Source organism: Phascolarctos cinereus, unplaced genomic scaffold (genome assembly GCF_003287225.1).
Source record: "Phascolarctos cinereus isolate Bilbo 61053 unplaced genomic scaffold, phaCin_HiC Scaffold_8;HRSCAF=390, whole genome shotgun sequence".
Classification (NCBI taxonomy): Eukaryota; Metazoa; Chordata; class Mammalia; order Diprotodontia; family Phascolarctidae; genus Phascolarctos; species Phascolarctos cinereus.
The window spans coordinates 70,296,372-70,322,287 of record NW_027556291.1 but is presented as its reverse complement, the minus strand read 5'-3'; the positions used below and the strand labels follow the sequence as shown (position 1 = coordinate 70,322,287).

Sequence of the window (25,916 nt, the reverse complement as noted above, 5' to 3'; positions counted from 1 at the left end):
ACCAGATCCTACCAATGAAAAGGCGCACCCTGAGAGAGCGCGGACACTGCGATCTGTTGGTTCTGTGGTCCGGGAGCAGAAGCGACGATGGCTCAGCGCTGGACCGGGTTTGGGGATAGTGACAGAGATCGTCAAGGGGCGGTGGCTAGGAACAGGGAGTGGGAAGAGTTTTGGGGGGCAGAGGACGACTGGGGAGAACAGGAGAACGAGGACGAGGACGAGGACGAGGAAGAAGAGAGGGAGTACGCTGACGAAGACGAAGACCAGGGGGAGATAGAGGACGAAGACGAAGATGGGGAATGGAGGAACATGATCGGGGGCAACTGGGCAGAGGAGGAGGATTGGGAAGAGGAGGAGGATTGGAAGGTGGGGGAAGAGAAGCAGGATTGGAAGGTGGGGGAAGAGAAGCCTGAGGAAAATGTGGAGAGGAAGGAGAACGAAGAAGTGGAGGAGGAGGACGAGGAAGACGACTCCCGCCTCCCTCTGGAGGCTCTTCGGATACTGGACCGGTTGAAGGTGCGGCCACAGAGGGCAGGATCCGGCCAGGGTAGGGGATTTAGAGTGGCGGGGAGCCTCGTGGGGGTGGGGAGACGAGAGGGACTGCTATAGACGACAAAAGGGGAGGTGGAGGCCCAGGGAGGGGTGGGAGAAGGGTCGAGCGAGCAAACTGTCTTTGAGGATCTCGTGCCCTCCAGGACTGCCCCCGCTGGGCTTGTGGCCCCTCTCATCCTCGATTTCCCCCTTCCCTCTCCCCTCCTCCTCCATTTATCCTTTCCTTTACTTCCTTTTCCCCTTCTCTTCATCCTCCTCGTCTCTCTTCCTTTCCTCTCCTCTCTTCTTCCTTCCCCCCTCTTCCTCTTTCCCTCTCCTTTCCCTTCCCCCCTCTTTCCTCGTTTTCTTTCCTTCCACACTTCTCCCTTCGCGTCTCCTTCCCTCCCCCTCCTCCTTGCTGTGTTTCCCTACCCTTCCCCCTCCTCCTCCTCCCCTCCCCCTCCTCTTCTTTCCGACCTCCCCCTTTCCATTCTACCTCTCTCCTCCTTCGCTTCCACTTTTTCTCCCTTCCCCCTTTCCCCCCTTCTTTCCTCCCCTAACCCTTTCTACCTCCTTCGCAACTTTCCCGTCTCTTTCTCCTTTTCTTCCCTTCTCCTCCTTTCTTTTCTCCTCCCCTTTCTTCCTCCTTCCCTCCCTCCTTCCATCTTTTTCCCTCTCCTTCTTCCATTCTTCTCCAAGGCCCCTCCCCTCTTGACCCCTGGCCCCAGGATTGGGCTCCCCACAAGCTTCTCCCAAGCCTCCCCACTTGACCACTTAACCTCACACAAATGTAGCAATATTTGTCTACCTCCTTTCCTTTACTCATACTGTACTCATACTCATACCCCCACCAGTAATACCAACTCCTACTTTTGGTTTTATAACACTTTGGGAATGCTTAAACATCCCTCTAAGGCTCTTTCCAGGAAGCGTCAGCTCACGGCAGCCATAAATGAACTCTTACTCCCCTAAACTTTTTTTCTTTCTATCATGTTTGGCCTTCTGTTAGAGTCACACATGTTCATATTTTATTTGTCTTGTGGTCAGGGATTGTTTTTAATTTTATCTTTTTACCCTCTGCTATATCTGATGTTATGCCTTGCAGGTAATATAAGTGTGCAATAAATGAGGTTAATTTAAGTTAAACATAAGTCTTTTAAATGCCTAGAATTATTGATCAGTGAGAATACATCATTGAAAGTGACCAAGTGGTCAACCAGCTATCATTTATTAAGAGTTTGCTAGGTTCCAGGCATTATGCTAAGTGCCAGAGATACAAATAAAAACAAAAACGTCCTTCCTCTTTAGGAACTCACCTTCTAATTCCAGACTATGTAAATAACTTGATAGAAACAAGATCTATACTGAAGAAATGGAAAATAATTTCACAGGGAACAGCACTAGCAGACAGAAAGTGGGAAACAGGAAAGGTTTCTGGTAGAAAGTTGAGCTGAGGCTTACAAGGAGCCAGGGAAGTGAAGGAAGAAGAGTATTCAGGTCATGGGGGCAACCACTGTGAAGGCACTGAGATGAGAGATGGAGTATTGTGTAAGAGGAACAGTAAGAAAGCCATCGTTGTTGTTGGGGGGGGGTAGCTAGGTGGCTCAATGGATAGAGCACCAGCCCTGAAGTCAGGAGGACCCAAGTTCAAATCCAGCCTCAGACCAAAAACTTGACACTAGCTGTGGGACCCCAGGCAAGTCACTTAACCTCAATTGCCTAAAAATAAAAAAATTTAAATTTAAAAAAAAAAAGCCATTGTTGCTAAAGCCTAGTGTATGTTTGTGGAGGGGTATAAAGTATAAGAAGCCTGGAAAGGTAGGAAGGGTGATTCAGGTTGTGGTTCAGTTGTTCTTTGTGATCCTGTGGACCATACTGTCCATATGGTTTTCTTGGTAAAGATACTGGAGTGGTTTGCCATTTCCTTCTCCATTGAATATGGTAAATTGAGGTAAAGTGACTTGCCCGAGGTCACACAGCTAGTAAGTGTCTGAGGCTGGGTTTGAACTCAGGTCTTCCTGACTACCACACCAGCGCTCTATCGACTGATCCATCTAGCCGCCCAACAAGATTTTTTATATATGATCTTTGTGGTATTTGGGAGCTACCGGAATTTACTGAGTGTGTGTTTGGGTTGGGGGGGGCAGGAGCCATGGTCAGACCTGCACATTAGGAAAATCATTTCAGTAGCTGAGTGAAGGGAGGGATTTTAGTGGGGGAGGTGTTTGAGGTACAGAAACCAAACAGAAAGATTGTTTCAATTATGCAGGCATGAAAGGCTGTGTGAGTAGGAAGGTGGGGATGTATATAGGCAGTACAATAGATTGGCTATTTGGAATGAATGCAAGTGATAAGTTCAAGATGACAATGAGATTGTGAGCCTCAGTGACTGAGAGGATGTCAGTATCCTTCATAGAAGAGATGGGGGGCAGCTAGGTGGTGCAGTGGATAAAGCACCAGCCCTGAAGTCAGGAGGACCTGAGTTCAAATGTGGCCGCAGACCAAACACTAGATACTTACTCCAAACACTAGACACTTACTAGCTGTGTGACGCTGGGCAAGTCACTTAACCCCAATTGCCTAAAAATTAAAAAAAAAAATTTAAAAGGTGGGAAGATGTGAGGGGAGAGATCATGAATTCTGTTTTGAGCATGTTGAGTTTAAAATGCCATCAGGACATCCAGTTTGAGATATCCAAAAGGTGATTGGCAGCTAGAAATCAGGACTAGGCCTGAATATATAGATCTGGGAATCATCTTCTTTTCAATGATAATTGAGGGAAACTGAGGTATGAGCTCACCAAGTAAGATGGTACAGAAGGCCAAGGCCAGACTTTGAGATATATAGCCACAGTTAGTGGCCATGGGGCAGTTAGGTGGCACAGTGGATAGAGCACTAGCCCTGGATTCAGGAGGACCTGAGTTCAAATCCGGCCTCAGACACATCATACTTACTAGTTGTGTGACTCTGGGCAAGTCACTTAACCCCACTGCCTAACAAAAAAAAAAAAGTTAAAAAAAAGCATCTAAGAGAGAAAAGGTATTGGCAGTGGCAGCAGTTGCAGAGAGCTCAAGGAGGATGAGGACTGAGACAAGGCCATTAGATTTGGTGATTGAGAAGGTATTGGTAGCCTTGGAGAGAACAGGTGCACTTGAATGATGAGGTCAGAAGCCAGGCTGCAAAGGATTTAGAAGCTGAATTTTCTTTTTTTTTTTTCTTTTCTTTTTTTTTTTTTAAGGCAATTGAGGTTAAGTGACTTGTCCAGGGTCACACAGCTAGTAAGTGTCAAGCGTTTGGTCTGAGGTTGGATTTGAACTCAGCTCCTCCTGACTGTAGGGCAGGTGCTTTATTCACTGTGCCACCTAGCTGCCCCTTAGAAGCTGAATTTTCCAAGGTGCTTAGCTGAGAACTAGCTAGAAGATGAGAGCTACCAGGGCTGGTTGAACCTGAATGACTGCTTGATGATATATTAAGGTTACTGTAAAAGGGCTTTGGCCTTAGATTTGGGGGGCGGGGGAGGGGGTTAGACTATTATTTCTTAAGACCTCTTGTAATCCTTAATACAGCTGATTTTTCTTTTTCCTCATTCAGGACATGGAATGCCCCTTCCTCAAGGGTTTTTATAAAAGTAAACTGAAGACAGCCAGACAGTTCCTGTGTACTCCCTCAGTTTACCGTTTGGATATTCTGGCATGGCTATTTACACGGTAATGCCCCTACTTTCTTCTCTGTGTCCCGAGCTGCTCTGCTCCTCAGACAGAGGTGTTCATCATGTTTTCATGCAGCTCTGGCCCTAGAAGGTGCCATGTTGTGCCCCAGATCAGTGGTAAGAAACCTGTGGCCTTCTAGGTCCTTGGGTGTGGCTTTTTGACTGAGTCCAAGTTTGACAGAACAAATCCTTTTATTTAAGGGGATTTGTTCTGTGAAGTTTGAATTTGGTCAAAGGGGCCGCACTTGAGCACCTAGAGGGCCACATGTGGCCTCAAGGCTGCAGGTTCCCCACCCCTGCCTCAGATCATCCTTACAAATAATCAGGGGCAGGGGGCAGGGGCAGGCACACAATGGGCACAGACCATATTGACAAGCCTTTGTTAAGGCCCCACAATGTGTCAAACACTGTTAAGTATCAGGGTTCCGGAGACAAAAAGACAAAACAGTCTCTGTCCTTGAAAAGCTTCTGTTCTATTGAAATTGAGAGCAAGTATCTAGAAAGATATATTCCAGATAAATAGGAGATACATTAGGAAGGCCAGGAACTAGCAAAGGAACAGTGACATGTAATGAGACTGAAAAGGTAGGAATGGGTCAAAGCGTGAAGAGCTTTAAAGACAGACTGCTTAGATTTAATCCTTCAGAGAGGCCCTCTAGGTCCTTGGGTGCGGCCTTTTGACTGAGTCCAAGTTGGACAGAACAAATCTTTTTACTAAGGAGATTTGTTCTGTGACGTTTGGATTCAGTCAAAGGGCCGCACTGGAGGACCTAGAGGGCGACATGTGGCCTTGGGGGCCGAAGGTTCCCCACCCCTGCTCCTGACAATAGGAAGTCACTGAAGTGTAGAGAGGGAAATGATGGGCTTAGACCTACATTTACAGAAAATCATTGTTTTTCTTCGAATTTTAGCTATATCGGTTTTGTTTATGCAAAAAAAAAAAAGTAATGTTATATAATTTAAATTGTCCATTTTCTTCTTTCCAATACTCCCTGACCATTGTTTGGTCATGACCACTTCCCCATCCCTCGTTTTGAAAGGTAGTTTCTTCCTCACTTGTTTCATTTGTTTATGACGTCACCTTTTATGTCTTTGTCATATAGCTGTTTGAAGTTTATCTTGCTACAGAGAATGAGATGTTGGTCAATACCCAATTTTGGATCGACCATTTCCTAGGTTCCCTAGCAGTTTTGTTTAAGGAGTCTCATACCCTGGTAGCTGTGGTCTTGAGGTTGATTTAACACTGTGCTACTATCTTCATTTTCTTCTACATGCTCTGTACTACTGCTTGTTTTATTCTTTTTTTTTTCTTTCATTTTAATGATTACTGCTTTGTAATACAGTTTGGAATCTAGTACTGTTTGACCGACTTCTTCTCCACACTTTTCATTGTTATTTGCCTCAAAATTTTTGACCTTTTGTTTCTCCAAATGAAGTACATGGCTCTCAGACTTTCCCCCCAACTCCTGCCTTCATACTAGGAGACTTCAGCACTCCCTCAAACACCCTCAACCTACTCACCTCCCATTAGGTGGTGAGCTTCTTTAGGGCAGGAATTGTCTTTTGCCTTTTTTTGTATCCCTAGTTCTTAGAACAGTGCCTGGCACGTAGTAAGTGCTTAATAAATACTTACTGACTGACTGACTAGGGCAGGGGTGGGGAACCTGAGGCCTCGAGGCCACATGTGACCCTCTAAGTCCTCAAGTTCGGCCCTTTGACTGAATCCAAACTTCACAGAACAAATCCCCTTCATAAAAGGATGTGTTCTGTACAACTTGGAGTCAGTCAAAAGGCCGCACACAAGGACCTAGAAGGCCATATATGGCTTCAAGGCCACAGGTTCCCCACCCCTGCCCTGGACTAGGGAATTGGGAAGTAATTAGTCAAGAGAGCCTTGAAGTCTTTTTACCAGAAGAAAGTGAGAGGTTAGGGTGGAGGTTTGGTTTTCTGTTGTTGTTTAGAGGGGAACTAGTATATTTGCCTAGCCCAGGCTGAAAATAGTACAGGTAGCAGGAAAAAATGTCTGCTGACCAGAAATCTGAAGCCTTGGCAAAATTTCAAAACCCCAAAACACCTCTTTCCAACCCCGATTTAAAAAAAAAATTACCAGCTTTTCCTGTTCTGGGTTGCACTGGTCTCTATAATACACATTAAAGGAAACTAAGGAAAGCCTTTGCTCTATTGGGTTGATGCTCTCTGGGAAGACACCTGATGGATGACCACTTGTCAGGATATTCTAGCGAGGATTCCTCTGGGTTTGGTTTGCCTAGGTGGCCATGGATTTCTCTGCCTACTCTCACATTCTGGGATATGGGGCAAGAAATACCCAGCACAAGGGGCAGCTAGGTGGTGCAATGGATAGAGCTCCAGCCTTGGTGTCAGGAGGACCTGAGGCCAAATCTGGCCTCAGACACTTGACACTTACTAGCTGTGTGACCCTGGGCAAGTCACTTAACCCCGATTGCCTCACCCCAAAAAAAAAAAATCCAGCATAAGGAGGTGGCCAAGTGGCAGGATCGTCCACAGTGGAGATGGTGTGGCTCTGTCAGAGTTTTCAACCAGGCTTTCACCATCTCCAAATGTAGGAAATAGGACATTTTTACAGGCAAACAAGTCTTACAAAATCCAGGAACATCTAAGGGCATTTGGTAATACATTTTGTTCTGTATAAAATGATACAAAATAAACTACATGTTGATAAAACTTTCCAGACTTTCAGGGTTTTAAAAACCTTTCTCCCCAACCCCCGGCTTCAAAACTCCCTGAAATTTTTATTGCCTGCCTGTCACAAAGTGCCCAGTGACCTAGTGTCTGTTTGGAGCATCATTGTGCAGTCCCAAAAGGGAACCCTTCCTCAGTTAGGCAGGTGGCTGGGGGACTTTCTGGAAGGGCAGCAGGCCTTGCCACAGGAAGCAGAAGCTCCTGGTTGGGATTATAAGCAAGGGCCATATGGATTCCCTTCACTCCTTGAGAGCCTTGCTCTCTTTTGAGACTTTGAGCAGTACCCGTCCAAAACACCAAATTTGGATTGTGTAGTTTCCCTAATAAGGCCATATGGATTTCTGCACACCATTCTAAAGTGTTGGAGTAGTTAATTTGTTTTTATACAATTTTAAAGATAGTGAGGCTATGTGTAATTCTCCATTATATTTGCGCCTTCTAATTGGGAATGTTTCCTTAGCAGCCAAGACTAAGTCACCAGTGTTCCCAGCTATTGAACAAGGCAGTGTTCATAACATTTTAAATAACACAGGCTGCCTTTCCCCACCCCCTCCCCCCTACTCAGGTTGAATGCTGGACAATTAAGTAACAAGTTGTACAACTGAGGCAGAGAAAATTGTACATTTAATTAATTACCTCTTTCAACCTGCCAGACTTTGGTGTACAGGGCTGTTCTTTTGTTTGTCTCAGGATCCATAAGTCATTTAGGCACACAGCCTCAGTTTGTGGAATTGAGTCACTTTGGCTTTTCCACATATCAGTTATTGATGAAGCAGAGGATTCAACAGTATAGCCTTTGACAAATCTCTTTCCGTCTCAGATCCTGTGTAAAAGGAGGGTTTGGCAACAACTCTAAAGACCCTTCTTGTCTGATGGCTTGTGATCTATGAACACCAAAGAAATTCAGTAGTATTCATGAAAAGGGGTTTAAGTGGCAACTCTATCCTCCTGACTCAACTATTTACAATCGTTCTTGAAGTTGAATCTTAACATTCTGGGTGTAAGGAAAGCCATGAAGCAAAGGGCTTAATTAAACTGGCTCTTTGTTTATGCTAATGCCTCGTTTTGGGGACACCCAGCAATAAGTCGATGTCAGTTACACTCGGGGGCATCCATTAATTGCAAATGGAGTACCAAGCAGTTGGTCCTGAGGGCAGTTGCCTGATGTACCCCTTGCTCAGATTGCATGGATTTGAGTTTGCAAGTATAGATGATCCCCACCCTGAAGATGCCATGGGTTACAAGAGGGAAAACGCAGACTGGCTAATTTGGTGACAGATGGTTGGGACCATTGGCAGAACCATAGCAGGAGTGAGTAAATAGGGGAGTAAATACAAAGGTATTTATCAGGCAATGTGAACCTCTCTAATTTTGGTGGCCCTTTCCACACCCCATTCTACCATTTGTGGCCCTTCCTCTTAAACTAGATAGCTTACCTTCAACATAGAGCAAAATGAGCATTGTTTCTTCCAAGTTATAATAGCATGTCACACTCATACTTTCTTCTTTCCGTTTAGACTGTATGTTCCACTTCGAGAGTCGTTTGATACTTGGCAGGATTCTAATACTGAAGAGAAAATAATAGGTACAACTTTATTATGTCAGTGGCTTTATTTGGTCTTTTGTCAACCCTTTCAAAATTATTTTGAATTGACAAACACCCATGAACATTTCCTTACACAAAGGAGAATAGAAAATGAGGTTGCTCATGAAATCATTCATCTCGATTACCTTGTTGAATTTCACTCAAGTAGATATTAAAATGAACCCAGCCATTCCCAGTGCTTTCCTACTTGCCTCTGACTCCTGAACTTCTTTCTGCTCTCATTAGTGTATTTTAGAAATGTTTCCTTGGCATTCTTTTCTTCTCTTGGGGTGGGGGAACATTATCATTAGCCCTCTCAAATTCTCCACATAACATTGCCCCTTTCACTCCCCGAAAAGCCCTCCCCTATAACAACAAACATGTTTTTTTTGTTGTTGTTGTTTTTGGCTAGGCAATGGGGTTAAGTGACTTGCCCAGGGTCACACAGCTAGTAAGTGTTATGTGTCTGAGGCCGGATTTGAACTCAGGCCCTCCTGAATCCAGGGCCAGTGCTCTATCCACTGATAACATAGTTAATGAGTACAGTTAAGCAAACCAGATCCACGCATTGGCCATGCCTAAAAACGTATGTCACATTCCACACCTAACTAGAGCCTGTCACCTCATTCCTGAGAGATAAGAAGTGTGCCTCACTGGCAGTCTTTAGGAGTCATGATCAAGCATTGCACTGCCAATAAAACTGGTAACTTCAGGAAAATAGAGAAATATTTACAAAAATATAAAACATCCACGTTAACGAGATAAGAACTAATGAATTTAACCCTATTCCTGAAAAAGAAACTGAACAAGCCATAAAGGAACTGTGAAGTTAAAAAGTACTAGAGTCCAAACTTCACAGAGCAAATCCCCTTAATAAAAGGATTTGTTCTGCAAAACTTGAACTCAGTCAAAGGGCCGCAGTTGAGGACCTAGAGGGCCACATGTGGCCTCAAGGCCTCAGGTTCCCCCCTCCTGCACCAGGACCAGACGGACTGATGAGTGAATTCTATCACATTCAAAGAACAATCGATTCTAGTAGTACATAATTGATTTGTAGTAAGGCCAGCCTCAGACATATAACACTTACTAGCTGTGTGACCCTGCGCAAGTCACTTAACCCCATTGCCTAACCAAAAAAAAAAAAAGGGGGGGTCCAATTACACATAAAGATAATTTTTAACACTCACTTAAAAAATTTTTTTGAGGTCAAAATTTTCTCCTCTCTGTCCCTCATCTCCCTCCTCCCTGAAACGGTAAACAATTTCATATAGATTATAAATGTACAATCATGTGAAACATTTCCATATTAGTCATGTTGTGAAAAAAAGACACAGATGGGGCAGCTAGGTGGTGCAGTGGATAGAGCACCAGCCCTGAAGTCAGGAGGATCTCAGTTCAAATCCGGCCTCAGACCAAACAGTTGACACTTACTAGCTGTGTGACCCTGGGCAAGTCACTTAACCCCAACTGCCAAAAAGAAAAAAATTTAAAAAGAAAAGAAAAAAGACACAGACCAAAAGAAAAAAAAAACTTGGGAAAAATGAAGAAAGTGAAAAATGGTATGCTTCAATCTACATTGAGACTCTATTAGTTCTTTCTCTGGAGGTAAATAGCATTTTTCATCATGAATCCTTTGGAATTGTCTTGGATTATTGTACTGATGAGAATAACTAAATCATTCATAGTCTATCATCATACAATATTGCAATTATTATATACGGTATTCTCCTGGTTCTGCTCATGTCACTTTGCATCAGTTTGTGAAAATCTTCCCGGATTTTTTGGAAATCAACCCCTACAACGATTTATAAAAATAATTATATACTAAAACCAGATTGGATTTAGATGAGGTATGTAGGGTTGGAAAATTGTAAATATAATACATGACATAAATAACAAAAACAATAAAATAAAAAATATATCACTAGATGAAGGAAAAGTGTTTCACAAAATACAACACCTCTTTTTCTTAAAACCCTTAAAGAGCTCAGGAAAAAAATAGACTGTTCCTTAACGTGGTAAACAGTACTGTCTAAATAAAAAAAAAAATTGGCATTATCAGTAATGGAAGGAACACTAAAGGCCTTTTCAGTAAAATCAGGGGTAAAGCAGGGAAATCCATCATCACCACTATTATTTGCTATAGTGCTCAAAATGCTAGCTATAGCAAAAAGACTACTTAAAAAGAAATTAAGGGAATAAACCTAGGGAAAGAAGACCAGGAATTATTGCTTCATTTGGCATTTCCCCTCGGAAAACTCCGAATTTAGCCAAAGCCTGCTTAACAAGCCGACTTATTTAATTGCTCCTCTTGGTAGCTATACTATATTTCCATCGGAGCAGCTCAAAAGTCTGCGAATGTTTATACAGCTTCTTAGAATTAGGCCTCGCATGAGAGGCTTGGAAAGGAGGACTGGCCAAAGCAGAGAATCCAAGAGGCAGACAAAGCTCACCTTCTTGGCTGGGCCAGAGTTAGAGACTTGGGGAGACTTTTTTCCTTGGTGTGGGTAGGTGAGAGTCAGTCATTATTTGTCTCTCCCTGAGTGCAGGCTGTGTGGGTGCGTGGTGAATAGGTACACTTGGGTCTGCATGCAGATGTTACATGTGGTGTTCCTGAGAAGCAGCACTGGAGTCAAGGTCTCACAGAGATTTCTCTATACCCTCCTGTTTGCATTCAGTTTTTGGCAGAAATTGTTCTTAACCCAGTTATGACCTTTAGGAAAATTTTAGCAAAGTCTCAGCCCCTTAAGACAGTGAATAACTTTTTCATTTCAAAATGGATTGGAGACTTAAGGCTGCATCTGAAACCAGATGGAGTTTAAGAAGGAAAATTGTGCTGTACCAAGTTTGGCCTTGGTCAGCGCCATGGCTAATGAAGCAGATTGGGGTGCTGACCCAGTCTCCTCAGGTTAACCCTCTTCACAACCAGGACCACGACAAAGTTGATGGTTAGAAAAGCAACATCCCTGGCCGAGGTGACCAAAAAGAGGGGGTCACCCATGCCCAGCTCTCTTTGTACACATGCCTCGTGTATGTACACAGAACTGGCTGTCATCTAAATGATGATTTAAGAGGGGGAGAACATGAATTAGTCGTTCCTTTTCACAAACGTCATCCCAGTTTGTCTTTGTGTTTGTAACTCAAAGCACAGAGCATTAACCAGAAGGGCCCTAAAAAGTCATCAGGTCCAACCCCTCCCCATGTTACAGAGGCAGGGATTGAAGGCCCAAGATAGGAACTGGGGCCGTGGTTTGGTGCCTAAAATCCCCTGCTCCCTAGAGGTTAGTGTGGCATCAAGCTTGGCCCTTATCAGTCTCTGATCCCTACTTTCTTGGCTCAGCAGCAAGGAAACTCTTTCCCCCTTCCTTGTTCTCTTCTCCATTTTGAAGAAAACCCAGAGAAGTGGGGCTCTTTTGCGTGAGTCTAAAGATCTGGGACCATAACAGCTGCTCCCTCCTTTGCCTCCCATTGCCCAGAGTAGGCATTCCATTGTATTGCCACCAGGGTTGCATGTCCCCTATTAACATCTACTCTCTCACTGTTGGGTTTGGAAACGTTAAGTGGTAGTGATTCTTCTTCTTTTTATTAGGTAGGCACGCTTCTGTTCCTCTCTCCCCCCACACCTCCATGACCAGTTACACAGAGAAGTGTTCCTGGCCATAGTCCTACATGCCCCAAGACTGGGGCTAGCCTGATTGATTGTTTCCAGGTGCCCTTCTCAGGCTGGATTCAAATCCCACTTCCCCATTCTTCTTTCTCCCCATTGTCGATTCACCTTGACATTAACGTTTGTGTGATGCACAGAGGCCCTGGCATTTAGGTCCATCCCTGGTGCCCCACCCCCACCCTCTAGAGAAGGCTAAGGCTTCTCCACGGGTTCGTTTCTTTCCAAACCTTGAACCCCTAGGTCTTCTGAACTCATATAGATAGTAGCCATGGGGGGCAGCTAGGTGGTACAGTGGATAGAGCACCGGCCCTGAAGTCAGGAGGACCCGAGTTCAAATCCGGCCTCAGACCAAATGCTTGACACTTACTAGCTGTGTGACCCTGGGCAAGTCACTTAATCCCAATTGCCAAAAAAAAAGAAAAAACAACCCACTCATATAGACAGCCAACCTGTCTTTACTTGGCATCACTGAATGTTTGTCTCCCAAGGGATCTTAGATTTAGATCTGGGAGAGCCCTCAGAAACTGGCTGATCCAAGTGTCTCATTCAAGTGTTGAGGCCCAAAGTGGGGAAGTGACTCGTCCGAGGTCCTACAGGTCATGTCAGAAGTGGGATTCAAACCGAGCTCTTCTGACTCAGAGAGCTGGGTTCTTTTTATGACATCACCCTGATCAAAGAGGTTGGGACCCTTGCAGGTCACGTACTCTTGCTGCTTCCTCCTCCAGATGAGGAGCCTTGGGCCCAGAGAGGCAAAGAGACTAGCTTGAGGTCACACAGCAAGTCTGAGGGTTAGTTAGGCGTGGGGCTAGGATTAGAACCCTGACCTTCCAAGCTGTCTTCACATCCTCTCTGGTTTCACCTCACTCCTCCCTAGGTTTTCTTCTTTGGGACCCAGGCCTAATTTTCTCTTGCTCATGCTTTTCCCTGGAGCTGCCTGAGCAACAGCTTGGCTGGCAGCTCTAATTCTGCTTCTGATCCCCCCCTCTCTGCCATCACAAATGGGGAGCCCCTTCCCTTGCATGGAACACAGCTGCGATTCTGTATGAAGGGGCAGGCCCTGAGAATGGCGGTGGGAAAGGGGCTGGTGGTCCACTTCCGAGCTAAGATTGGACATCGTGGGGATGGCACTGAGCTGTCTTCCCTTCCTAGTTCGTGTTTGCAATAACCAAGTCCTTATCATCTTGACAGAGCTGACCAGAATTGGCCATGAACTGCTGTTGTGTGGGCCAGATGATCAGGATCTCATTAAGGTAAGAGAGGGGACCCATTCATTCATATATTCCTTCCTTCCTTCATTCAGCCACCCTTTGTTAAGTCCCTGTTGTGCTCAGGGCTCTGTGCTTGGAGCCTGTGGAGATCACAGAGGTTAGATGAGGCAGAGGCCCCACCCTCAGGCAGCAGGAAGGCACCCCGGGGCATTCACACACCTCCCCCCTTTCAGGTCATTATTGTACCCCCAGGACACACCAAGTTCGTTAGGGAGGTGCAAAGCCCAATTCTCTGAGGTTAGAGGGGAGAAGGTTATTCCCCCAAAGGGGGATCAGTGAGGGCTTGATGGAGGAGGTGACCTGGGATTTGTCCTTTAGGGCATGACCTGAGAGGCTCTTGCTGGGATGTGGGTGAGTAGATGGTGAAACTGCTAAAAGAAAAAAAAAGTGTAAAAATAAAAAAGAAACTGCTGCCTTGTTCTGGGGGGGGGGTGGCATTGGAGACAGAGAGGAAGGGACAGGTGTGGGGGAATGTGCCTGAGGTAGGCTCACAGGAGCCGGTAACTGGGTAGGAAAGAAGGCAGAGAAGGAAGATGTTACTGTCCCACCCGCATCCCAAGCATGGAAACAGGGTAAATGATGCCTCCAGTGGTAGAACCAAGGGATAGAAGAGGAGCAGGTTGATTGAAAGAGTTAACGAGCTCATCTTTGCATATGTTGTGATCAGGAACTCATTTCTTATTGAGCCACCTTGGAGACACAACCAAACTTTTGGTTTTGTTCTGGGGGAGTGAAGCAGTTCATACACGTCAGCCATGTTTGTGACTTGTCTGCCTGCTTTCAGAGTTTGTACTTATTGCCCATTTGTTTTTTACCCACGTGAAAAGAACTCCAGAATCATCCATTTAGAGCTTGCAAAGAGGGACCTTACAGGTGATCTGGGCCAACCTCTTCATCTTACAGATGAGGAAACTGAGGCAGACAATTGAAATGATTTTTCCAAGTTCCCACAGGTGGCAGAGAATAGAGCTAGGATTCAATCTCAGGTCCTCTAACTCTAAATTCCACCTCACTTGGACATCCAGGGTGCTGCAACATATTGCAGGCTTTGGTTTCCCTGACTCACTTTGACTCACTGAAAGCCAGGTGGTTAATTGCTCTGATAGAATTCAGAGCTAATTGTTCACCTTTCCTCCAAGGCTGAACTTAGAATTCTAGTGGGCCTAAACCAGCAGATAGTAATCAGCCTGACTAAATATGCAGAGTTGGAAGACCTCTGGGAAGGGGGAACCTCCAGCCCCCTACAGCAGTGTGATTCATGTTTGATCAGTTCTTGTTGGTAAGACTTTTTTTCCTTAAGAAGACTAAGATATGATTCTTTGCAACTTTATACCCATCACTCTGAGTTCTCTGAGGGCTAAAAGAATAAAAATAAGCTTTGTCGTATGGGACAGCCCAGGGCTGGGGAACCTGTGGGCTTGAGGCCACATGTAGCCCTCTGGTTCCTCAAGTGCGGCCCTCTGACTAAATCCAAACTTCACAGAACAAATCCCCTCTAGGTCCTCAAGTGCAGCCCTCTGACTGAATCCAAACTTCACAGAACAAATCCTCTCTAGGTCCTCAAGTGGGGCCCTTTGACTGAATCCAAACTTCACAGAACAGATCCCCTCTAGGTCCTCAAGTGCAGCCCTCTGACTGAATCCAAACTTCACAGGACAAATCCTCTCTAGGTCCTCAAGTATGGCCCTCTGACTGAATTCAAACCTCATAGAACAAATTCCCTTAAAAAAAGGATTTGTTCTATAAAACTTGGGCTCAGGCAAAAGGCCGCACCAAAGGACCCAAAATGCCACATGCAGCCTCTGCTGCAGGTTCCCTACCCCTGGGACAGCCCATCAGACACTTGAAAATGACCCTCATGTTCCCCTTCATCCCTGTTCCATCTTTTCTCCATGCTCACCATTCTCTGTTCCTCACACAAGATGGTCTCAAGGCCCTTCCCTATGGCAGCCATTTACCTCTGTATGCTCTTCAGCAGGTCCTTAGGGAGGTGGGATGCCACCAACTGACTACATACTCCAGCTTGGCCCTTCCAAGGGCACAATGCAGAACTCTCTCCATCTCCTTGTTCCTGGCTGCCATGACTATATTATTACAGCCCCAGATCATTTAAACTGTGCTCCCAGATCACCTTCTTGATATATACTGAGCATATAACCACTACAGCCACCAGATGCTTAGTAGGTAGACTAATGTCTAACTATTCCTCCTCTGTCTGAGACTTGGGAGCTTGCTTTTTTGGAAATCACGTCAACTACAGGACTTTGCATTGAACCCAGTTAAATTTCGTCTTAGGGTCAAAGCTGAATTGAGTTTTAGATGCTGGAATGGCCTTCTAGTGAGAATGAGGATACTGTGTCTGGCTTTGTTTTTGCATCCTCCCATGAAGCCTAGCTGTACCACTTGTGGACACAGTCATCATATGACACTTTCCTATGTTTCCAACTTCCACTTTTCTCCATTAACTCTGTGGGTCAGGTGAGGCAGATATCCATATCCCCATTTGACAAAAGAGGAAACTGAGGGCCAAAGAGCTGATATGCCCAGGGTTTCACAAAGTTAATGGCAGTGCCAGGCCTAGACCTCAGGTCCTCTGACTCCTCATCTAGAATTCTTTCCAGCACACTACATAGCATGAAATGGCAGTGAAAGCTGGGCCTCTTTGTCTGATATTTGTTCAACAGAAGTTGCGTGTGCTTTTCTCATCACAGGGCTGTGCCCAGGAAAAACGGCAGCTCACTTTCATGAATGCATTAATCGATCTGATAGAAAGTCTGAGCAGTGAATTCGGTGACAATCTTCCCAGGTAAAAAGCCAGGGGGTGCTGTCATGGGGAGGGTCCCTTACTGAAAGGGAAATGGGTGGTAGAGATCCATTCTACACACTTTAGTTTGATTCTGTTCACTCAGACTCACATGTGTAGATTCTCACAGTTGGAAAGGATTATAGAGGTCATACAATAAAACTTCCCACCCAATGCAGGAATCCAGGCCTGACTTCAGAGGGCAACTCCCCTTCTGTCACATCAGGGCTCATAGGTGATCAAAATTGCTTGAATAAACAGATATCTATTGAACAACAACTGTGTGCCTAGCCCTTTGCTGTATGTTTTGGGGGAGACAGAATTTTGAGACATGGCCCCTGGTTTCAAAGAGTTAACCATCTCATTGTTAGAGACAAAACATATTAGAAAAATAGATTAGAAATCTGTCAGAGGGGCAGCTAGGTGGCGCAGTGGATAGAGCACCAGCCCTGGAGTCAGGAGGACCTGAGTTCAAATCCTGCCTCAGACCAGACACTTGACACTTACTAACTGTGTGACCCTGGGCAAGTCACTTAACCCTCAATTGCCTCACAAAAGCAAACAAAAGAAATATATTAGAAAAATTAAGCAACATTTTGGGAGGAGAAAAAAAAAGGTAGAAGAGGACATAACACTGGGCAGTCTGGGATTGATTGTTCTGTGAGTGGGCCAGCCAGGGAAGCCCTTGGGGCATGCGGGAAGGCTCTGTCACTGAGCCCAAATGGTCAGGATGCTCTGGGAACCAAGGGGAGCTGGATCTGAGATGTGGGTGAGTAGATGGGCAGGAAGAGGGCCAGGCCCCCAGGGGCCTCTGGTGAGCTGTGAATGAAGGCTTTTCTTCCATGAGGCCCAGGATTGTCCCTGGCACTCAGGTGAGGTTTAAGCCTGGTATGGGGAAGGGTGTGGCCCATGGTTACCCCACCTCTGACTCTAGGAAATTGCTTCTGAATTGGGTTGCCCTCATGGGACATTATCGTGACTCTGTTTGCAGTGAGAACCTGGAAATCCGTGAGTTGATAAAGAAAAAGAAGATGATGCTAACGAAATTCTGCAATCCAGATCCATCCCAGGAGACCTCAGACCCCAAGCCTAGCACTTCACTTCCAGCAAGAAAGCCCAGTTGTGAGAAAAAGGAAAACCGTCATGGAAAGTATGTGCTTGAGGGACTGGGAAAGGATCCACTATGACCAGAGCCCTAGAGTGGCTGCAGCTAAGTGATAGTGTTCTTCAGCTTCTCCTTGGCACAGCCTCTTCCTGGGGGATTGTAGAAAGAATGCTTGATCCTGGGGCAGCTAGGTACTGCAGTGGATAGAGTTCTGGCCCTGAAGTCAGGAGGACCTGAGTTCAAATCCAGCTTCAGACCAAACACTTGATACTTACTAGCTGTGTGACCCTGGGCAAGTCACTTAACCCCAATTGCTTTAAAAAAAAAAAAAGAATGCTTGATCCTTTATAGATGACTTTGGGGCACTGATTTAACTAAAAATTAAGACCACCTATCACAAGCTCCATCTCCTCCCCTTCCAGAAATAGCCCTGCCCTGTGAGGATATTTGCCCCTGTCAAGAAGGTCAACCCAAGTGGGCAGTACACTGGGTCGGGTTTAGGCTTTAGGCCACTGATGTATTCAGAATTAATGCCATGGTGCGTTTTGAATCCCTGGCAAGTTCCACGAGCTAAGATAGCATAGGTGAGGGTAGGCTGAGCAGGGGCCAGGGGCATAGTACAGAGCAGAGCTTTCCCTTCAGGGCTCTTGATAAAAATCCTGCCCAGCTCTTGGGTGATTGAGACACCTGGTACCTGCTCATCACCATTAGTGTGAGCTCCTGCCAAGGAGTCAGAGGTAGGCTGGGCCACTCTGCCAAGTGACAAGGTTTGATTTGCCTCTGGACCATCTTTGCCCTGTAGAAATGATCCACCATCATGTTGACAGTTGGCATGTTTCATGTATTAGGGTTTACAAAGCACATGCTCCTTTGATGTTTGGAAGTAGGATATGTGCGGATTATTTGCACTTTATAGATGAGGAAACTGAGGCTGAAACAGAAGAAGGGACCTGCTCAGAGTCACAGAGCCAGGCCTGGGCCCCCCAGTTCCTCTGATTCCAAATGACACACTCTTTTCACTATGTTCCAGCAATGATCCTGGGGACCATCTTGCTGGAGTCACTGCCCGGTCCCCAGCTTCCCCAGCTCCTTTAGCTAGCAATGCCGTGTTTCCAGAGCCTAGTGTGTAGGAAGTGTTTCACAGATACTTGTGGATTGAATGGATGGGCTCCTTCCACAACATTTGGGAGCCATCTCCCTGGGCCTTGTGCTTTAAGGGCCCTGCAGTGGGGACAGGTAGGCAGTGACTTTGACAGAGGGGCTAGGGATTGGGAGAAGGGAGGTGGTTCCCCCTTTCCAGAGCTCTAAGCCACCTCCACCCCCCCCCCCAGCCTGAGGCTTTCATCCCCACAGAGCATCTGTCAGCCCCAGCAAGCCTCCACCTTCACACAGGCAAAGCCCCTGTCTGTGGCACATCCTGCCCCAAGCTTCCCGTTGCCCTTTTGGAGAGGTGGGAAGGACCAGAAAGCTCTCTTGCTGCTCTCCCTCCCCCGTCCTCCAACACCTCTGGTTTTGTGACCTCTTTCTGTCCCCTGCTTGATCTTCATCTTAACCTGATTTCATTGGGAGACAAACATTTGGGAATAGCTGGGCATACGGTACGATCTGCTCCTCCTCCCTTCCTGGGAACCTTACTGCCTGCACCCTAGTACACGCCCGTGCTACCAAATGGTGATCCTCCGCCTACTCTGGAGAGCCCCTCAGAGAAGTGGGCCCTCCCAGCCCACTTTGTGTCCCATTGTTCCCACTCAGTATCCTGCTCCCCATCCCGTCCCGTCCCAAGGACGTTTCCCTCCCCACCCCTGTGGTCGCCCTCACCTGAGACGTCTGCCACATCCTCAGCCCCATCTGTTAGTCTGTGGTGAGGAGTGTGCTGAGGAAGCTGACGCTCGTTTCTCCTCAAAGGCCGCTGGAGGCAAAGAAGACAAAGGTGGAAGAGCTTTCCGAAAAACTGACTAAGCTCACTGAAATGCTGCAGGCGCATAAGGAAGAGGTGAGACGAGCAGGAGGAGAAGGAGACAGCTGGGGTGCTAAGAGCTCTGCCAAGTATTTCCCCCACCCTAGGAATGTGGGATGACAGGGCTGAATGGGGAGAAGATGAGGGACTGTAAGAAGAGAACTTACACTGCTGGGCTTTCCTTCTCCAGGTCCCCACTCGCCAGGACAGCGTCAGCAGACTGTTTCTACCAAATCGCGCCAGGCGCCCCGTTCAGGTGAGCAGACTGAGTCTGGGGGAGGCAAAGGGAGGATCCCACAGAAGCCAGCACAGGGTCAGTCTCTTTCTGATGTGCAATTTTCTTACTGTGAGAAATTTTAAGCGTTCTTTCATACGGTTGTTAATCATTTCTGATTCTTCTTTTGAGACCTTATTGTTCATATCTTTTCATCACTTATCTAATGGGGAGTGGTGGTGCAATAGATAGAGCTTTGGGTCTGGAGTTAAGAAGACCTGAGTTCAAATCCAGCCTCGGATATTTACCAGCTATATTACTTTGGGCAAGTCACTTAACCTCTGTTTACCTCATTTTGTAGACACATACACACATATGAGACATGGCCAAGGTGCTATATAGATATGCTTATATGTATATATTGCATACATATGTATGTGTGTACATATGCATATCCACCTCAGTGTATACTCTGAATCCATCACCTCAATAAAGTGAGTAGCATGCTTTATCATGAATCTTCTGAAACTGTGGTCGGCCATTGCATTTATCAGAGTTCCTAAGTCTTTCAAAGTTGCGTGTGCATAAACTTTTTAATTTTATGTAATCAATACTGTCCATTTTACCTCTTGTGAACTTCTCTGTCTCTTCTTTGGTCTTGAACTCCTTCTCTCTCTATCCATAAATCTGATAGTCAATTTCTTCCATGCTCCTCCAATATGTTTATGATATCATCCTTTATGTCTAAATCATGTACCCATTTGGAGCTTATCTTGATATATGGTGTGAGATGTTGATCTATACCCAATTTCTGCCGAACTGCTTGCTAGTTTTCCTTATAATTTTTGTTGACTAGTAGGTTCTTCACCAATGGTTGGGATCTTTGGGTTTCTCATACACTAAATTAGTATATTCATTTGCTTCAGCTTATTTCATATTTAATCTATTCCATTGATCAACCACTCTATTTCTTTCTTATACAGTACCAGATTATTTTTATGATTGTGTCTTTATAGTATAGTTTGAGATCCAGTACTGCTAGGCTCCCTACCTTCTCATTTTTTAAAATTAATTCCCTTGAACATTTGTTCCATCAGATAAGTTTTGTTGTTTTTGTCTACTTCTACAAAGTAAAGTAGGCTGTTGGTAGTTTCATTAGTATGGCATTGAACAAGTTAATTGATACATACTTTTAATGATGTTAGAAAAAGATCCATCTTTGTCTATACTTCCTAGGGTTTTTAGCATAAATGAGTGTTGTACTTTGTCAGAGGCTTTTCTTCTATCAGGATAATCATGTAGTTTGGGATGTTTTTGTTTTTAATGTGAATGTTGATTGTTTTCCTAATGTTACACTATCCTTGCATCCCTGATATAAATCCAACTTGGTCATAATGTGTGATTTCTTGGATTAACTTCTATTGTCCTATTTGACAAGATATTTTAAAATTTTGACATTTTTGAGAATAGTTATATAGTGTTGGTCCTTATTGTTCTTTTTTTCCCTTTTTAAAAATTTTATTAGTTTATTTTGATTTATCAACAATCACTTCCATATGCTTTTGAGTTTAAAATTTTTCTCCCCCTTCCTCCCCACCACCTTCTCCAAGGTGGCGCACAATTTGATATAGACTATACATTTAGATTCCTATTAAACATATTTTCACATTAGTGAAGTTGTAAGTAAAAATTAAAACCAATAGGGGGAACCATCAGAAAGATGAAACAAAACTCAATAGAAGAGGGAAAAAAATGATAGCAATTCAACTTCCATGGTTCTTTCTTTGGATGTGGACAGCATTTTCCATCATGAGGCCTCTGGAGATGTCTTAGATCCTTGTAATGCTGAGAAGCGTTAAGGTTATCAATATTAGTCTTCGCACAATGTGGCTGTTACTGTGTACAAAGTCCTCTTGGTTCTGCTCACTTCACTCAGCATCAGACCATATAAGTCTTTCCAGGTTTTTCTGAAGTCAGCCTGTTCATCATTTCTTATAGCACAATAGTATTCCATTACATTCATGTACCACAACTTGCTCAGCCATTCCCCAATGGATGGGCATCCTCTCAATTTCCAATTCTTTGCCACCACAAAAAGAGCTGCTATGAATATTTTTGTACATGTGGGTCCTTTTCCCATTTGTTTGATCTCTTTGGGATATAGCCCTAGAAGTGCTATTGCTGGATCAAAGGGTATGCACATTTTTATAGCCCTTTGGGCATAGTTCCAAATTGTTCTCCAAAATGGTTGGATCATTTCACAACTCCACCAACAATGCATTAGTGTTCCACTTATTGTTCTTTAAAAGTTTGATGGTATTGGGGGCAGCTAGGTGGCACAGTGGATAGAGCACCAGCCCTGAAGTCAGGAGGACCTGAGTTCAAATCTGGCCCCAGACACATAACACTTACTAGCTGTGTGACCCTGGGCAAGTCACTTAACCCCATTGCCTAGCAAAAAAAAAAAAAGTTTGATAGTATTGTCCTTTGATTTTAGAAGCTTGACAAAGGCTTCACACCTTCGACAAAATTGCACATTTGTGAGTTGTGCACCTTATTTCACATAATCATTCGTTTTTTTCTGTGATTTGTTCTTTGACTCACTTTATTTAATTATTTTTTTATTTTAAACTTAAATACTAAAACTTAGACTATAAGAAAAAGAAACATATTATAAACTTAAATATTAAAACTTAAATACAAAATAAGAAAAGAAAAAATCATTGCCATGTGCACCACAGAATGTAAGAGAGGATTCAAAATATACAACAATAAATTTCCGTTTCAGGAAAGCCTATATAACAAATCCTACGCATTGTGTTCAGAGCTGTCCATCTTTTCTTTGTTTTCTTGTAAGTTTTCTTTTGTTCTGCACTGTACACTTTTTACTTTGTTCTTTTTTCTCATTTCCTCCCCACCACCCCCTACAAGAAGGCTATGATTAAGCACAGATATATATATATATATTTTATATATATATATATATATATATACACACACACACATACACATATATACATATATACACACACACATATACATGCACACATATATGTATATATACACATATACACATACATACACCAACTTACATATGTACACATGAAGATATATACACATACATATACTTACATATACATGCATACACTTAATCTATAATCATACTCATATATAGACATACACATCCATAAGCATCTATGTAAGACTGTACCATCCTTATTCATCATCTGTTTCTCCAAGGGTGGATAACCTCTTCCTTCATAAGTCCAAGTCTTTCCATATTTTTCTAAGTCCATCAATTCATCATTTCCTGCACCACAGCAACCCTATACTATCTGGTTATTTTAAATAGTCTAAAATAGTATTGATTAATATGGCCGACATATAGTGTAGTTTCCCTGTTTTTCTCTTTTGATTAAATCTGTTTTCGCTTTAACTTTGTCTGAGATCATGATTACTACCCCTGCTTTTTTTCCCTAATAAATTCTACTCCTGATCTTTATTTTGTGTTTGTGCGTATTTCTTATTTTCTATCCTTCGTGACTCCTCTACTTCTACCCTCTACCTTGCTCTCCTATTACTTAACCCACCCCCCCTCAAAGGATACCTCCCTTATCCTCCCATTCCTCTTAATTAAAATGTCATTCTTCATTTGCCCTTTGGATCTGTGTCTTTTGTTTGTGCTCCCTGAACTGCTTATTGGTATCAATAAGTGGTATCAAACTCTAATAGAAACAAATACCTGTGGACCACATATCCACTTAGAAAACCACAAATTAACATTATCTTTGTTGTATTGTATTTTAATTTATTTTGTTAAATATTTCCTAATTACATTTTAATCTGCTTAAGGCTGTTCTGGGTTGTAGACTACTTGAAACCTGCAGGCTGTGAATTTGATACCTCTGCTGTAATCTATGAGAGTAAGAGCATCACAAAAGCTTAAGGAGAATATAGGGACCCTGGAGGGAGGGTGTGGAGGGAGGAGAATGTGGGGGTGTTGTGACACAATGCAGATATTTGGAGCTTCAGCAGGCACCCACAAGTAAGGGGGGGGTGCCCTTCTTTGGGCATTCTGGGACTGATGTGTGGCAGGCTTGGAGTAGAGGAACACCTGTGTGGTGTTAAGTGCCTAATCAGGGGTGATGACTTGGGATTTGTCCCAGTGGATGGGATGGGATGCAGTGCAGGGCACTTTCAGGATTAACATCCCAAAATGAATGACCTTGTTTATCTGCTTCCTCCACAGGCCGGGAAAGCTGTCGATGAAGTCAGGGATGTAAAGGCAAAACAGAAGGCCCATTTGAGTGGAGCCCACCGCATGGTGACCCTGGGTTCGCAGTCACAGAGTCGCCAAACCAGTGCTAAACCAAACTACACCGATTGGCATCCCCGGTTTGGAAAGTGAATTGGGGATTTCTCCATAATGGGCCATGACTCCACAATCTATCTGGCCCACCATCCATTTCTTAGCAGAAACAACAATAATAATAAAAATAATAATAGCTATCATTTATGTAGCACTTCAAGGTTTGCCAAGCACTTCGCCAACCTCATCTCACTCAGTTCTCTTAACGACTTTGCAAGGGTCAAACTGCTGGTTCCTGGGAGAGTTTCCTATCAGTTACACCAAGGAAAGGCTCTGGTGTTCACACCTCAAAATAAATAATAGTCAGTCCTCTAGACTATAAGTTCCATGAAAGGAGAACTCATACTCTAAGTGTTCCTTTCCCATAGAACCTAGCACTCTATAGATATGCTTATTTTTATAAATTTGGCTCAGTTCCCTATATGTTTAAGAAATGACATCTTTATCAGATAAACTTACTGTGAAAAAAATTTCCCCCAGTTTCTTACTTTCCTTCTAGTTATGGTTTATTTATGCAAAAAACTTTTTAATGTCATGCAGTCAAAATTATAAGTTTTACCTCCAGTGATCCTCTCTATCTTTTACTTCAACACAAACTCTTCCCTTATCCATTGATTGAATAGATAAATTTTTCCATGCTCCTCTAATTGGCTTATGATGCACCCTCTACATCAGAATTGAGTATCAGTTTGATTTTTGTCTTGGTATCATAGTGTGAGATGTTGGTCTTTGCCTAGTTTCTACCAAACCATTTTCTAGTTTGTGCTGGTGTTTTTTGTCAAATATTAAGTTCTTGCCTCAATAGCTTGGATCTTTGGTTTTATCATATATTAGGTTGCAATGCATTTACTATTGAGTGTTGTTTACCTAATCTGATCTACTGATCTACCATGGTATTTCTTAGGTAGCACCAACTTGTTTTTGATTCTGGCTTTGTAATAAAGTTTGAAATCTGGTACTGCTAGGCTGCCTTCCTTTTTTCGTTGATTTTTAAATTTTTTTTTCATAGATTCCTTTGGTATTCTTAACCTTTTTTTCTTCCAGGTGAATTTTGTTATTAAGTTTTCTAGCTCTATAAAATAATTCCTTGGTAGTCTGATAGGTGTGAAAATGCATAAGCAAATCAAGTTAGGAAGCACTGTGATTTTTATTGTATTGGCGAGAGGAGTTTCCCAAGAATCATATACTCATGCAACTTCTTGGCTTTTTTCTTTCTTTCCTTCTTTCTTCTCCCTACCACTGGTTGGAAAAATGAAAGCATTAGTACGGAAATATGAGCACTTCCAAGACAGTCCTTGGACACCTCTTGAATGTATGGGCGAAAGCTAAGTGTCTACTCCCTGGTTCCCCAGCTCCTCAGGACTTGGCTGCCACTGGTGTTTGGGAAATGAGGGGGAAGACTTTGGTCATGAGACAAGTTTCTGTTTGTTTTTTTTTAAACTAATTTTTGTTTTTTGTTAATATGAACTTGAGAAGCATCAACAAGGTCCACACAGAAAAAAGAGGATTGTACATGAAACCGCAAATCAAATTGTGTACACCTTATTTTTAAGAAGCATTTAACGAAATCGCCACCTTAGTTTCAAAATGATCTTGTGTATCTTTGTCTCTTTCTGAACTGTCTTCTGTTCTCTTCTGCATACTTTAAATGCTTTTTCAATCAATCTTTTTTCTTTCTTGCTTTTTTTTTGCCAAAGCTGTAGTAAAAAAAAAAAAGAAAAGAAAAGAAAAGAAAAAATCTTCATAACGAATAATCACAGTCAAGCAAAACAAATTTATACATTGGCCATGTACAAAAAGGTCAATCTTATTCCGTATTATGAAGCCATCACCTCTTTGTCAGGAGGTGGGCAGCATGCCAGGCCCCTGTCCTCTAGAGTTGTGGTTAGCCATTGCATTGATTCTAGTTCTTAAGTCTTTCTAAGGTATTTTTCTTTGCAGTATTAATTATTGTACAAATTGTGCTCCTGTTTTCTCATATATGATT

The 25,916-nt window shown here is 43.7% G+C and overlaps 1 protein-coding gene across 1 annotated transcript; it reads left to right on the top strand.

The window, feature by feature from the left end:
- On the top strand, window positions 1-24,867 carry LOC110201564 (uncharacterized). Its single transcript, XM_078147811.1, has 9 exons — window positions 1-516; window positions 4,123-4,238; window positions 8,479-8,546; window positions 13,402-13,463; window positions 16,193-16,287; window positions 17,276-17,434; window positions 19,295-19,382; window positions 19,537-19,602; window positions 23,810-24,867. The coding sequence occupies exons 1-9, from the start codon at window positions 88-90 to the stop codon at window positions 23,966-23,968; spliced, it is 1,242 nt and encodes a 413-aa protein (XP_078003937.1). The 5' UTR covers window positions 1-87; the 3' UTR covers window positions 23,969-24,867.
- The last annotated feature ends 1,049 nt before the right edge of the window (window positions 24,868-25,916 follow it).